The sequence below is a fragment of the Trachurus trachurus genome (assembly GCF_905171665.1).
Source record: "Trachurus trachurus genome assembly, chromosome: 3".
Taxonomy (NCBI): Eukaryota; Metazoa; Chordata; class Actinopteri; order Carangiformes; family Carangidae; genus Trachurus; species Trachurus trachurus.
Window position 1 is genome coordinate 28861476 of NC_139893.1, and position 16974 is coordinate 28878449.

General features: G+C 40.1%; 1 protein-coding gene across 1 annotated transcript in view; it reads left to right on the plus strand.

The window, feature by feature from the left end:
• The window catches only part of LOC311007715 (CD82 antigen-like), a 34686-nt gene that overhangs the window by 13994 nt on the left and 3718 nt on the right, over window positions 1-16974 (plus strand). The window contains exons 3-5 of the mRNA XM_084000998.1: window positions 6897-6969; window positions 11903-12024; window positions 12865-12939. Of these exons, the coding sequence (XP_083857124.1) occupies window positions 6897-6969; window positions 11903-12024; window positions 12865-12939 (270 nt within the window). The remainder of the gene's footprint in view (window positions 1-6896; window positions 6970-11902; window positions 12025-12864; window positions 12940-16974) is intronic.

A 16974-nucleotide genomic window follows, 5' to 3' on the forward strand; every position in this document is an offset into this window, starting at 1 on the left:
ACATACCAGTAAAAACGGAAACATACACATAGCCTACACACAGACACACACTTCTCACTATTGGGTACATGTACATTAAAAGGTTGCTTTCTTCTACTTTTTATTTATTGCCATGGTAAATCGGCCTAAGTATTGTTTAGTGGTAGTTGTAGTTGGTTAGCATTAAAAGTGAGGAATTTTGGAGTTAGCTAGTGCTAGACATGTTGAAGCCATATACAACCTTAGATCATTGACAGACACTTTTTACACCTTATGTGAGAGCATAAGAACTTGAAATATGTCATGTCATTGCGTTGATAACATGCATAAGAAACTTAAAAATTGTGGTAACACTTTATTTGATGCCTATCTCTATAATGCATTATTGTCATACTTATAATGGGTTATAATAATAAAAGTTATAATGCAGTTATAGCACTGTATAACTATGGTTATAAACACTCATAAATGATTATAATGCTTTATAACAATAATCATAACACACTATAAAGCATTTTATCTTGTCTTATAAGGTCAGGTATTAATATATTATAACTATTAGGAACTCACTGACAATGCCCACATTGATAATGCATTAAAATATAGTTATAATGTGTTACAATTGGCTTATAGTTGTGTATAACTATCATAATAAACACTCATAAATTACCATAAGGCCATAACAATAACAATAAGCATAACATATTATAGACCATTATAACTCTATTGTAATACTTGACCTTAAGCCATTATAAAATGCTCTATGATGTGTTATGCTTATTGTTATAAAGCCTTATGATCATTTATGAGTATTTATAATGATGGTTATACACTTTTATAAGCCAATTATAACACATAACTATATTTACGATGTATTATTGACGTGGGCATTGTCAGCCAGTTACTAACAATTATAACGTATTATTATACCTGACCTTATAAGTCATCATAAAATGTTTTATAGTGTGTTATGATTATTGTTATAAAGCATTATGATAATTTATGAATGTTTATAATTATAGTTATACAATGCTATAACCACATTATAACTCATTATAAGTATGGTTATAATGCATTATAGAGATAGGCGTCAAAGTCTTACCAAAATGGCTGTTAGTTGGTAAATAACAGTAAATAATATGGTTAGTTAGCCAACTCCTATGTGCGACTGAATCTGATGACCATCTCTGACCATTTTATTTTCCTAAATGCTAGCTGACTGCCCCATTAGCTATCAAGCTAGGAAAACATGGTGTAGGCCTATTGTCATCGCAAGGATTTTTGCAGAACGGTTTAGGCTATTATAATAAAGGTGATCTACTATACTCAATAGAATACATTAGAGATCAGCTATTCCTGTGTATGACAGAGGTTTTCTTTAATGTCACAAAAAAACTTCTACTATTACTACTGAATATTTAATATAACTTATATTCTACCTTTTTACATTGTTGGACATTAATCTAGCACACACGTCAATGTCATGTCAAAAACCTGGGGGCCAGATCTGTCCTGCGACACTTTTATATGGCCCTATTATGTTAATAATGGCCCACCAATATAGCATTCACATTACTCACATTACAAATCCCATAATACACTACAACAGCTACCACGGCTATGACCAAGCAATAGGCCCAAGCTGGAATGAACAAGTTTGTGACACACTGCAACATCTTTTTCCATTCTTCAAAAACGACCCCTTAGAGCCTGGATGCTCGATGGAGATTGATGCTCAGTGTGTGTGCAGATTAACATTATCATGTTTGCAATCAATGTAGCACCACTGTGTATTTTTTGTACTTTTCCCATCTTCATTTCGAACAAACTTGTTTCAGTTGTTGCTGGTATGTGAAATCTGGTGCATGTCCACTGTTTTCTCTCTCGCTGCTTGCTACCGATCTGCATAATAAATTACATCTATAATAACTTTTTTAATAAATTTAGCGACGCCACAAAATCCTGGAGGGTCTGTAGAAATATAATAGAAAAAAAAATAGAAAAAAGGGTAGAAAGTTATATTGAGTATTTAGTAGTATTATGTAACACAACCTCTGCAATGATAAGGAATGGCTTCTCTGCAATACATTCTATTGGTGGTGGTGATGGGGGTTCCGATGAACAAGAAAAGTGGGTGTGGCTGTTTTTTTCTCCACCAAGGAGTGTTTTGGGTGTAAAACTAATGTTTGCAATCAACTCAGAATCATGAAAAACCCCTAGTTTGACCCCTCACAAGTTACTCAAGGCCAAATTTAACATTTCGGAATGTTCAAAAATCCAGTTACCGGGTACCCCAACTTTGAGTCGTTTTTTAGGGGGTTTCCCACGGGAGTTGAATTTCAACATTTTAAGACGTCATACTACGCATGTTCCTAAAGACAACTGTGAAGAAATTTCTTGGTAAGGATTTAGTTCCCAGATTGGTCAAATATCTGCTAAAATGCCCTTACTACTACTGTAGTTCAGAAAGTGAATGCAACACTCCACGTAGCCTAGCAACACACAACCCACCCACAATGTAGTGTGTTGTTTTAGAATATGCTGATAGAACCACAGCCTGTATATAACATATAGATGGATAGAATAGATAGGATAGAACCCAGGCCTGGTCGGTCAGCCTGGTCTCGAGAAACACTGTGTCGTGCCACAGCTGCTTGTAACGGATTGCTGCGGCGGACGTCCGTCATAAGACAGCCAAGGTCTCGCTGCCCTGTGCTGTGGTGTGCCCCAGTCAGCGAGACCGAGTCTCCCCGTCTGACGACGGACCTCACACTCCGTGGCAGGCGGCTATTTTCGTTGTTTTTGTTTGGTTTTGCTTTTAACTTAAGCTTGCTGCTTTTAATTGCCCCTTGGGGATAAATAAAGATTTTGATTGATTGATTGATTGATTGATTGATTGATTGATTGATTGATTGATTGATTGATTGATTGATTGATTGATTGATTGATTGATTGACACGGGAACCTTTAAGTGACCCCCCCCCCCCCCCCCCCAAAAAAAAAAAAAGTTCCAGAAACTAAAAGTCCCTGGAACTTTTGGTTGTAAAGCGCCACATGTTAACAACTCAACTAAAACTCAAAAAAGTAAAAAACATTTATCATAGGCCTACGTCTTCACTACCACTACCATCATAATTCTTTTACTGACTTATTCTCTTTTTTCCAGCTGTGTAGATTTGTTTTTAGTATTGCTGGGTTTTAAAAATGCTGCTCATTTGTCTTTACCTCCTCCATACTGACAGCTGAAAATGTCTGGCCCAGCTTAAGGTCTCGGTTTTAAAATCTGGCCCAACTGAATTTGTAATTGAATAGCCCTGCCTTGAAGGCATGCTGATCCTGACACTCATGGTGGATTTGTGGTTTGGGGAGGGATGTATAATACAAAAAACAGTTTTCAATTAGACACAAAATTAGGAAAACATCAAATCAAACGTTTTACAGGAAGAGAATAATAACGTTAGATAATAACTTTTTGACATGATTTTGGCATCGAGACATACATGAACAATTAACATGTAGATACAGGATTAAAGCTGAAAAAACTGTTCTTTCCTATCATGGGGCCTTAAAAAAGTGTAATTTAACTGAGCTCAGGTTAAGTTGTTGGTTTAACGTAATTTCAGGAGTTAAGTTCACTGGAACTGATAAAACAACTTCAACAAACTTTAGATATAAAAGTTGTGATCAGTTGGAGTGATTCCAGACAGATTTGACTGAAGGAGCTGTTATCTGTTTATCAGAGTAGATACAAATTTTTTTTTATTATTATACTGTACCTCCACCTTGAAGCTCTGGTTTCACATTCACTCTATTAAACATTGTTTGTTAATGATCTGCTGTTTGGTCTTGATGTGCTGATGACAGCAGCTTAAACTACTGTGGACACACTGAACACACTAGAAAAAACGTGTAAACACATGAAAGCACTGTAAAAACAACATAACAGAAGTGTTTCCGGGGACACAAAAAGCGACAGACACGGCTAAAGACTAATGAAGCTAACAGTACATATTTGTGATGTGCATCAGTCACAGTGAATATTAGTGTTACTGTACAGTGTTGAATGTATAAGTATCTGAAGTTGTGTTTGTCCGCTGTCAAACATTCCGTCTATGAGTTTTAATTACTTTGCAGACGATGTGTTCATGGCCTAGTTACCATGGCGATACTCCCTCACTTTCTCATTTCCTCCCTTGGTGGTGGAAATGAAATCTGTGATCTGAGGTCAAGAGCTTCTTAGCAACCTTACAAACACATAGTACATGGCATGCACGCAGTGTGAGTAATCCTGCACAGTGAATACAATACTGTGAATGGTCGGCTCAGGGTCTTTGGTTTGATAAATAAAGTAGTTTAGTATTCCATTTAAAATACTATTTTCATATCAATCATATATTCAATTCAATTCATTTGCACTAAAACTGACAGGGAACAAACAAGTAATGTTTACCACTGAGGCTGCTGAGGTTGAGACCTCAGTGAATTTGTCAACATTATCAAAATGTAATGATAATTTTATATTGTTTCCAAGCGCTGTCCACCTAGACCCATCATCCAACACTTGCAGGATTTGGTTTCTCTAAGTGAAATCTGCTCTATTTGTTGTTGTTTTTTACCTGCTATGTTTTTAACTTGGTTTTTAATCTATTTATTATTATTGCTATGGCACTGCAAGATGCTGGTTGAGAAACTGTACTTTCGTCTCAGCCTATATGCGCACACATTTGGAAGAAATTACAATGAAGTGTGAAGCTGAAGTTGTTTGGATCACTCAGGAAACTGTCAGCCAATCAGATGAGAGGCTCAGAGCCTCGTCTCTTCGGATTGGCTGACGTCGACCACTGAAAAGCCTGAGAGAGGAGATGTAGAACTTGCAAGTAGTTGTTTTAAAACCTCTTATCAGGTTTCATTATCTTAGCTTCTGGTCGGATCTCTGTGGTTTCCCCCCTTCCTGCCTGTTCTTCATTTCAAATATCAGCTACATTTCACTATCTGAGATGGATCAGCAGTAAATAAACACTGAAGCCGCTGCCTCACTGAACAAGTTTATCTTCTGGGAAACCAGTTCAAAACTTTTACTATGCAGCATCCACCAGGAATTGTAAGGAGTCATGTACTGTAACTTAACAGGAGGCGTTCATCAATGACAACTCATTCATGTTTAGATGTTAGATGAAGAGCTACACATAAACCACGACAATGTTAAAGTTTATTTATATAGCACATTTAAAACAAATGCTGTCATCCAAGGTGCTGTACAAGCTCAATATAAAATGAGACGACAAATATGAAATAAGATAAAATTAGAACCAATACTAAAAACACAACACAACAAGAGCCAAAAAAAGTTAAACAAAAAATAGAAAATAAATCTCAACCTCACCAACTAAACAATAAAACTGAGTTGTAACCTAAGTAAGAAAATAAATACAAGTATACAACTGGAGCTGCTTCTACAATTAATTAGTCTGGACTGAAATATAATCACATTATCTGGCATTTTATGGGGAAAATGATTAAGCAATTAAGATACTTACTTAGAAATACTGATAACAAAAAATGATATATTGCAGCCAAACATCAACTTTTGTGAATGAAACTGTGAAAGAACCAGAAGCTACAGTTCCTCTCCTGACCACCAGAGTGTGTCTTCAATAGTGAGTCAGTCTCCGTAAACTCTGATGTTAAAGCAACTTAAAGCAGAAATAAACATTTACATCCTGGTACAAAAACAGATCTGGGAAAGACACACATCTGAACTGACATGGTAACAAGAAAAGCAACCCTTTTGTTAGCTGTTGTTGTTTGCGTTGCTAGATAATACCAACCGATAACAATAGCTACACTGTGATAGTTTGTGCATGTACCGGTAAGTAATATAATACGCCTACAGGTGGAAGTTGCGCAATACTGTCTGTGCGGCTAATATAGAAATATATATATATAGTAAAATAGTGACTCAAAATAACACACAGTGGCTGATAAACAGCTTAATGTTCAGCTTGTATTCACCTTGGACGCACAGAGCAGCCATCTTGGGTGGTGAGCCTGTGGTCACTGAAGTTCGTCCAAGTTTCAGAGTTGGAAGTCTCGCTTGAGGAGGCGTTTCTGACGAGGTAGCCAACTGGGAACTCTCAAACTCGTGCAGGATGGCAACAACTCCACCTCAGCAAAATCCTTCACATGTGCATACACAAGCACATGCACTGGGCCTTCAACTGACTGCTGCCAACACATTTTTACAAGCAATATGTTTTAGTGAATCCAAAAAGATAATGAAATATAACAGGAAAAGTCACAATTCAGTTCAAAAATCTGTTTTTGCCAGTTGAACATTTATCCAGCTGATATTTTGCTGAGTGAGAAACTTTCAACTTAATTTAAGCTTCTGTCTTTTTACTTTTCTTTGTCCAATAATGTCTAAAAACCACAAAGTTAACCAGAAATATTGTGAAAGCTGGTCAGGAGTATTTGTGTGAGCTCAACAGACTGCAGCTTGAGAAAAAACATCTTCATCAATTTGGCAACAAATGCACAAAAAGACACAACACAAGAAAGTGTTTCTGGGGACACAAGAAAGTGATGGATAGAGATTAATATTAAGATAACAACAGTACATATCTGCAATAATCTCTGTATCATGTGTTATTCACCCAATGATACACCAAACTATCCAACCTTGTTTTTCAAACGCCCATAACTCAGGCCATTCCTCTTTGCCCATTTTTGAAACAACATCAAGTTAGGCTTTTCCAAGATGACTAAAGTTACTCACTCACACAGCGTCCATCTTTATTTACAGTCTGTGGTTGTTGCTGTTTAAAAAAGCCAAACCGAGCTGCATGTGTCCTCCAAACACACCTACCCACCTGTTAATGAGTTCTTCTGACCAGTGTGCATGTGTGTTTGCTCTCCAGCTGTTCGGGGCCGTCATCATGGGCTTTGGACTGTGGCTCCTCCTGGACAATCAGAGCTTCATCGTAGTCCTCAGTAAGTTCTTGTTTAACATTTTTTCCTGTGAGTGAAAGTGAGGTAGGCCGAGTGTTTTTGACAGTAAAACAGAAAACTGTGGCTCCAGGTTAATGTTGCTGCAGCTGTATCATCAGGAGAAAATCAGCAGGTTAATTCTCCTCAGCTTCTCTTATTCATGTGACCTTTTCATTTATATAGGAGTGTGTTTTAGGAGTGTTGTGAGTCAGTGTGTGTCTGATGGTTGAACCAAAGATTAGATTAAACCCTCATCATGTTGTCTGGCTCAGTTTTAAAGCCACAACTATTAAAGCATAAACCAAACAAGTGGCCAATAGATTTTTTTTCCAGTGGACTCTTCTCTTTACACTAATCCACATCTATAGCTGATGTAGGCCAATACAAATGGAGCAATGATGAACAGGCTGAAAACAGGCCAAGTTCTGGCCGCAGGCTGAGTGTATGTGGGTGCGTGCGTGTGTGCGTGTGTGCATGCGTGCGCACTCTTTTCTCATTTCAGAGAAAAAAAAAAGAAAAGTCATAATAACTTCTGAAAAACTGTAGCTTGAGTTTCCCTTTCTCTTCTTTGTTAACTCGACTGGAGAGTCTCAACTACATTTATAATGAACGTCTCAACCATCAGTATGTTTAATATTTAATATAATATTTAATCGCAAATTAATTGCAATTTTAAAAATGTTTTATAATGGTCAAATGTGCCAACTGTCATGTTCTCCAAGAGCTGGACACAATTTTTTTTTTGCACATCAAAGTGAGTTTACTGAGTGTGAGCACATAATTGAAAATAAAGGTACAGAGAAGTAAAATGAAATAAACCCTCATTAAAATCCCACCAACATGTGAGAACTAAAACCATAAATTAGTTTTCACTTCTGTTTCCTCTGAATGGGTTTTTGCTGCCTGAAATTAGATCTGTGGTTAACACAAGCTCCTGGTGTTTTTACTTTCTTTAAATCTATGAGAATAATTAAGTAAATACCCAGTCATCATTTCTGAAAATATTTTTACTCTACATCTGAGTGGTCCATGTAGCAGAGAGGCTGAATGCATACAATCCTCTCAACAGAGATAGGACTGTGGTCTCTACACAAAAAAAGACTTTAAAAACAGTTTTATTTTACTCTGCAATAACGTTATCATCATGACTTCGGCCAGATCAGAGGTTAATGACACATTGTTCTTATTCACTGCTCACACAACAGCCTTAACATCAAAACCTGACTTGGTTTGTGCTGAGAGTCGATGAGCTGATCTTGGATCTCTGTCCTATTTTAGGAGCCAAACTCTTTTCACTTTCAGTTTCCACTGAGTGCAGGACATCTCAGCTGACAGTTTTCTTGTTTATCTCTGAGTTTCCCCAATCTCGTCTTATCTACCACAGTTTCCCAGCACTGACGTTTCACACAGAGGACTTTACGCAATGGACGCTTTTTGATATATTGTTATATCCTCTCCAGCCTCAAAGCTCCCATGGCTTCAACCCATGGTCAGTTTCTTGGGGACAGACAGACAGACAGACTTTTACTTCACGTCCTTCACCCTCTCTGCTCTGAACCAGCACATTCAGTTCTGCAGCAGCACGGCCTCCAAACTTGTATTAATTGTTTCTGTTTTCCAAAAAGCATGTTTGATGCCCACTGTTTTTTTATGTTCGGTCTGTGGAGGTCGCAGCAGGAACACTGCGTTCATGTGGGACTTGTGCAGGATGGCAACACCTCCACCTCGGGAAAAAATCTACACGTGCACAAACACATGCACGTGTCGTGCACTGTTCCGTCAACTGGCTGCTGCAAACATGTTTTTACAAGCAACACGTTTTAGTGAGTCCTCCTGAGTGATTTCCAAAAAGATATTTAAGTATAACAGTTTAGGAGAAGTCATGATTCAGTTTTAAAATCTGTTTTTTTGAACATTTGAACTCGCTGTTGATAGTTTTTCCAGCTGATATTGCTGAATTTTTTAACTCTTTAAGCTTCTGTATTTGTCTTTTTTCTTTATCTAATGTCTGAAAAACACAGTTTAGAGGAAATTATAGCTGGGGAGGAATCTTCTACGGGGGCCCTGAGGGCTCAAGAAATCACATGCAAACGCAAACGTGCTACAAATTCAGAATACAACAAGTGATGGAGGGACTGCTTGCTGAAAAACTGTCCCTGAAGGCAACGTGCATCAGCGGTTACCTCTAAAACGGCTCCGTCTCGTAACGTTCCGTTATTATCTCAGAGCGTGGTGAATGTGCAGGTCACAACTTGTCCACAAGAGCGTTTTGGAGTTGTTGGATTGTGTATTTGATGAGTTTGATGAGGGAAACCAAGAAATCCCATTAGCCTCCGTAGCGTAGCTCTGAGCAGCTCGCTGCTTGGCTCAGCGGTTCTAAAAAATAGCTTGCACCGACAATTATAGGTAACGAACCTATTGCTATGACTATAGCGATTATGGCAATGGGCTAATTTGCCAAAATGTTGAACTATCCCTTTAAGTTGCAGTGAGTTGAGCCCTCAGGGCCACCATAGGATCCATTCAGCCCTTTATTCCCTCAGTATCAGCTGTTGGTTGTCAGACTTTTAATCTGCTCTGGATGTGAGATGTCTCCTCTGTTGATGAAGGCCATGCTGAGTCTGACATGTCTTCAGACTGTTCAGTTGAACACAAGTGTCCAACACATTTCCTCCATTTTTTTTCTTTTGGCTGTGCTGCTTCTGGACTGTGTTTAAAAAAAGAAAATTCCTTTTAAGCCACACGGCCTCGCAGCTCATCTCTCTCGCTCACTCAGCCTTTTTTCTTTACTTGTGCAGATCTTTCTCATCATGGCATCTTTGACCCTGTTCAGTCCTGGAGCATCTCCTCTTTACTTCAAAGTAAACAACATTCAGTCGTAGTTTCAGATGAGCTGGTTAGTCCTGATCCCCATGTTAAAAGCAGATGCATACTGTGATTTTCTATAAAAAGCAGATGCATACTGTGATTTTCTATAAAAAGCATCTTAACTGTTTTATGTCACCCAATAAAATTATATTTTAATGACAGATGTAGTTATGATAACTGGATTCATACAACAGGAACAATGCTGCTCCTTTATTCCCATAACATTTTAATATGAACCAGCTGTGTCAATGGCAGGAGCTGTTCTCCTGTACAAGTCAATGAAATTCAAAATGATTTTAAGGAAAAATAGTTACTCAGCAATGCTTTAGACTTGGTCACAAACAACTTTTACTTTCTGTTCACTAAAAGACAAACTGCAGACTTTTCTGCAGTCTCAGCTGGAAATAGTGTGAGTGTATCAGAGAGAGAGAGAAAGACAGAGAGAGGAGCAGTGTCAGAGATGACTGAAGATGGGTTGATGCTGAAATATAGAGACAGACATTGAGCAAGTGTAATGGAGAGACAGAGTGTGTGTGTGTGTGTGTCTGTGTGTGTCACTGCGTCACTGAGGACATTTGTCCTCTGCAGGTGTCCTCCCCTCAGACACTGGGCTCTTTCTGCTCCGTCCAGCATCAGCAGGCATCACATCAGCCCAGTGCGCTCACCGCCTTACTCATCACCACACACACACTCACACACACACTCATACACACACTCACACTCACACTGACCACATCACATCAGTGGTCTGAGAACAGACAGTGTGAGTCCAGGCTCTGTGGTCATACGAGGGATAACGCTCTGGACAGTTTAGCTTTGTGTCAGCTCATAAATGAGACGTATTAACGCTCAGTGGGACGTTTTACACACCAGGCTCACGGTGAATGAATGAATCAATGACTGGTGCAACATGTGAGAGATGAAATCAGCCTGGTGCTGCTCCATCCTGACCGTCCAGAGGCCGAGCTGAGTCACAACCACAGACACACAGACCCTGGTAGTTTACGGCTGAGAGACGACGAGACGCTGCTGAGAGGACGGACGACGTCAGCCGCCCAGTGTGAGAGACCAGCTGCAGTCAAGTTCAGTTGATCTGTAGCAGGTGATCAATAGCGATCAATGATGATCAAAACAGAGCAGTGGGTCAATCACTGAAGCTCACTAATCAATGTCATCAACACAGTGAACAAGTGAGCACATGTCCATACCTTCTTCTCCTCCTGCTGTCACACAGATGTTTGGCCTGTGGTGTTAACATGGAGGGGGCTGCACTGGTCGCTTCTGGTTGCCCTACATGTTTACACTACACACGTGTACATGTGTACCCAGACACATGCGCACACACACAAGCATTCATTTCCTGTGCCACAGCCCCTCCCCCCCCTCAGCCTAATTTTCCATCATAAACTCGTTTCCCTTTGTCTTGGTTCCGAGCTGCGTGGCCTGTATCCCAGACCCACCACCACAACAACAACCACCAGCAGCACCCCGGGGGTAGTTCATGTTGTTTCCTTGAAGCCTGGGGGACTCTGTTAGGGGGGCTTCAGTCTGCAACATGTCTGCATTGGCAGACATCAACGCTCCTCAGATTGTTTTTGAAGAGAGAAGAGGAACAGTGAAGCCTCGCTGCAGCTTCACCAGGCTGTGATCACGCAGCATGAGTGCAGCTCTGCAGCCGCACATTTGTTTCTAATTTCATTCATTTGGACAATCACAGGCACTTCTCTGGTTTCAGTTTCCACTCATTTTCGGAGTTCGGATCTGCTGCAGTGTGCATGTGTGCGTGTGTGTACAGTTTAACACTCTTCTTCATGAGGTTTAGAAAATCATAAATTCTGTCAAAACCTTCTGGACAAACTCAGACCTTCATGTACGTCAAACACGAGTGGCCTCTGTTCTTGTTTTTCATGAAAATATGATATGAAACAGTTCAGACGTTTGCGTTGTCATTGTAGCTGCAATTTTTCTGTATGAAATACAAACTCACACAGGCTGAACTTCAAATGCTGGATTATTATAGCCTGAGGTTGGGTGTTTCGGTTCTAACAGCTCTGTTGTTTATTCACAGGTAACTCCACACCTGTGAAAGTGGCCTGTTACATCCTGATTGGCGTCGGCGCTTTCTCCATGCTCATGGGCTTCCTCGGCTGCTTGGGAGCCATTTATGAGGTCCGCTGTCTGCTGGGCCTGGTAAGTGATGATGATGATGATGATGAATAACACAGGTGTGGTAGGTAGAGGATCTCTAAACACGAAGTTTTGAACATGAAGCAGCACGAAGTTCTGAAAAAAGGTCGGAGCCTCAATTGGTGACGCTGGCATCAGTCACTGACACAGAGAACAAATTCATTAGACTCATAATATTAACACTGATATTAATCTGGTCCCACTTCTAGTTTCTGCCTGAGCTGTAGTAGTGTTCAGTAGTGTTTCGAGAATGAAGAGCTGGATACCTGCTCCAGATGTGCTTCAGTCTGAACATACAATTCATTACATACAGTATGCCTAATTATTTTCAGTTTACTTCAGTTTGAAATACATTCTGAGTCTCCTTTCTGAAGACTTAAAGAAACTAAGTCCTGCTAGTGTTGAAAGGTGGGCGGGGCTTGGTCACTGCTTTGTTGTGACATCACAAAGTCACAGAAGTCCTGACAGCTGATTTTAAGGCTCAGTTTCTGAATACAGCCCGTGTGCTTTTCCTGTGGGCTGACACTTTGATACTTTCACAGTATTAATATAGAAACTAGAGCTGATTTATAATCACACTACACATGGACATCTACCTTTATACTGTATGGAGCTTTAAAAACAAAATATGACATCTTTAAAAATAAAAAAGGGGGGGGGGGGGGGGGGGGGGGGTAGCATCTACCTGTCACCTGCACTGTCAGGCATTGGAGAGGGAGTTACCTTTAAGTTTATAAAGGACCCAGAGAGGCCCCTCTGCCACTGACTGTACATATGGGCCAGTTGCTTGTTTATGGTGATGCTGGAATATGTTGAACCGATGTGTGGTGTTTCTTTCTTCAGTACTTCACCTGCCTCCTGCTGATCCTCATCGCGCAGATCGCAGCTGGTGCCCTCATCTACTTCAAGAAGGATGCGGTGAGTTACTTCCTCTTCAACAGCTCTCAACACACACAGTTTTCTGCCTCAGATGCTGCATTGAGGCGACTCCAGCAGCTGGAATGCGGAGGTTGGCAGCACACCTGTTACCGACGTGCCGCCATCCTCTGATTGGCCGATTCACGAATCATCATAACCTGTCATTATATGTTCTCTGGCTGCGGATAGAAACTAATTCTACCCCTCACTAGTTAACCACAACAACTGAGATCAGTGTGTGAGGTGGCATGTGCTCCATGTGACACCAGCAGACGGACTGTTTGGTGTCACAGCGCCCCCTGGTGTTCAGTCTGAGGTCTCCTCCACAGGGAGCGTGTGATTTATATAGTGAGGTTTTGTCACTTTCTGAACCTTAAAGCAAATCATTTTCAAAATAAAAGCTTTTTGGTTCAAGGTAAGGCTCTTGACAAGTGTAACTTGAGCCGTTCACCATGACATGTCTAATAGCATTATTTTCTTTCATATACAGGCCAAAGAACTGCATTTCACTTTCTAATTCAGTTTCCCATTGACTTCAGATGCAAGACATTTTTATTTTCAGAATGAGCAGGCCAGTTTCAAAACAAGGGCATATTTGGCATCAGTAATCATACATCAAGATCCAACCCAACCCTAACCCTAACCCTAACCCTAACCCTAACCCAACCCTAACCCTAACCCTGTTTTCTAAGCATTTAATATTATGAAACTTAATATTAAAATGCCATTTTAACCATGAACCATGTTTCTAACTTTAGACTTCAGACTTAGAAACAACCTAACTTTGATGATCATTTTGTTTAAATGATCACAACGACACCAAAGGAGGACGTCATTATGACTATTAAACAACATAACATTTTAATTTGCTTTAAAGGACCAAGATATTTGATTTGTGTAATGAGACACTCAGTGTTTAACTGTTAAAATCTGTAGTATAAACCGTGTCCAGAGCTTTTAAGACTTCCTGTTAATGTTTGCATGTTCTTTCCACTAATTACCCTAGGGCCTAATGCAACACATCTGTGTTTCCCACACACAAGGACTCAGTGTGAAAGTAATGACCCTTAAATAGTTTTCATCAGCATCGGTGTTAAATTATGGCTCAATATGTGAATGAAGCTGCCAGTGAGAGTGAACTGAGACAACGACACAGGTAAAAAGGCAGCAAATAAAAATCAATGAGGCTGTGAAAGACATGGAGTGATTCTCGTACTTGTTGCTCTTTACACGTGACATGTTGTAAACAAATTGTCTCATAATGAACACAGGCGTGACATTCACTCACTGTCCTCTGTGGCTGTCTTCCTGGCACTCTCTCCCCACCCATTCATAAAACTCCTCTGTGTTTAGTTTAGTTTATTGAATTCATTTGTAAAGGACCATGTACAAAAGGAGCACTGATCTCACTTAGATAAGATGCTCTGCACCAGATTATTGCAATTAGCTATTTCCATCTGCAAACCCTGGGCACATACAGTACAGTACAATATGAATATAACATGTACATCCCTATACAAATACATGTCAGTGACACATTATATTTTATTCATGTACACCACATACTCACACATAAATAAACAGGTGAAATCACCTATTGATTTAAATATAACAGCTATACTAATAATAATAATATTAAGTGTGATTAATGCTAATTGCTAATCATTGTTAATTATCTTATGCGCTAAACAGAGATAATACCATTAAGTTGTCAAAGATTAACGTATATTATACAACAGTTAGTTCCGACCGGTCCCAACCGAGCAATTTGATTGGACAACGAGACGTTCCATAGTGCTGATATACAGTATAACAGCACTGGGACTTTTTACAGACAGTATCACTCCGCTGTTCAGCTGGACAGGAGCTAAGTCAGAGCCAGGCTCCCCATACAGGAGCTGCTCCATCTCTCTGCTGCTACTGCTGCTGCTACAGTTATAAACGGACGTGAACATTAAAACCTGGACCTGACCTGGTCCGTCTAATTGGCGATACATCTCTACTAAACCCGGCTGGGAAAAAATCGCCGCGGGGGCAACTACGTTTTGACGGTGGTGTGTTTTGATATTAGCGTTAGCTGTTGTTAGCCACGTAGCTCAGCTACTTAGCTTCAACTGTGTTTATATTGATTACATAGCAGATAAACAAATGTAATATACGGTATCGATAACGTCTCTGTATGTCTTCACGCTGGTCCTGTTGCTCCGGTGCTAATCAGACACCGGCTCAGAACCAGAACCAGCACTGGAAGCAGCTCGGTGGAGAAGCTTGTAGCTAGTAGCAAGCTAGTATGAAATGTTGCTGATATACAGTACAACAGCACTCCCTCTCGTGTGATATTGCTTAAATATTTGAAGAGAGTGTTGCAGCGGTGGGGACACAGAACAGTGATGGACCTGGATAAAGACTAAGGCTACACAAAGATAACTTGAATTTGTATTCAACCTGAGGAGGTGGTCCTGAAAGGTCAATATATTGCAGCTTAAGGCCATACATGCAAGCCTTTTGTTGCCCCTGGAAACACTAAGGTTGTGTTGTGAGTTTTTGCAGCACATATCAAATTGTCCAATTGATTAAGTTGTTTTCTCTGAGTGTACATTTGTGTCTTTTCATGTGTTTTCTCAGGGCCACTGTAACTTTAACCTGCTCTTCATGATTAGAAAAAGAGTACTGCTGTGTTGGTATAACACAAATACCTGTTGAACGGGGATGTGATACAGATGTTAATTCAAATTTACAACCATGACCCACGTACAGTATGTCTCCAAACTAAAATTGCTGCATTTTTCTGATTTGCTCCACTAAAAACAACAGAGTCAGAGTGCAGGAAGCTGTCACAGTGCTGATCCAGGTTCAGACCAACAGGAGTCTGAGTTCTCACGTCCTCACTGACTGCTGCAGCTGTGTGAAACATCTGCACAAAATGAAACGCAGTAAGAGTGCAGGAGGTGCAGAGTAGACAGCTCTGTTTATTATATCTGAACATTTGGTGGAAGCTCTTGGATCCATGTCTGAGCCACTGTTCTCTCTGCCAGACAGAGATTCAGGGCAGAGCCCCCCACCCCACTTACTTCCTATACCCCGCTCCCCTCCTGCTCTGAGGAGGAAAACACACAACTGTGCCTGGTTTTCAGATATGCAGAGCTGTGTTCACTAGAGACCTTGAATGCCTCAACATTCAGGTCTGAAGCAAGAAAGGTTTAACAACAAAACACACAGATTTCCTGCATCTGCCTGTGTGTGTGTGAGAGAGAGAAAGACAGAGAGTGAGACAATATTTCTACCTCCTGCCTCTGTTCTGCGCATGAATTTGCAGGCAGCATTGCAGTTGGAAATGAGTGGTAAAAGCAACCATTTCCTTAGCTTGGCTTTTGCTGTGTAGAAGTTTCACAATACTGTCGCTAGACATAAACAAGACTAAATGGCTGATAAGCAGTGTAATGTTCAGCTTTTACTTACTGTTGATGCATGGAGCAGCTATCTTGGATTGTGAGCTCAGGGTCACTGAAGTTCGTGAGTTGGAATTCTGATTTCATGCTGACGAGGCCAAGGCTGTCTTTACACTATTTTCTTGACTGTCTGTTTAAATGTTAGAAGTGATCCATAATGCGTGCCAGTGAACTATGCATTTAAACAACATGGAAATTGTTGTCATGTAAACATGAAAACAAGGCTCTGTTTAGATTACAGACATATGAAGGAGGCCTGAATCCGATCAGACAATATCCGATTTCGTGCGTGTTTTTCCTGTTTACTCGTTCATGTTACAGATCCGATATGTTCACTTGAGAGGAAAAAATGGGAATTGTGTCACTGGAACCATGTAGTGTTAAGACAGCCTAGAGGCTAACTTGGCTAAGCTTGGCTGGGTAAAGGTTAACTGTCTGCTCCTGAGAGCTGCTTCACCAATTGCTGATGACACAAACACACACTTTTCACCAATATCTTCACAAATAAATTATTTCATCTACATGCAACAGTTTACAGTTTACAGCACACTGAAAAAGTTTTATATCCTCAACACGTGTTTAGCTT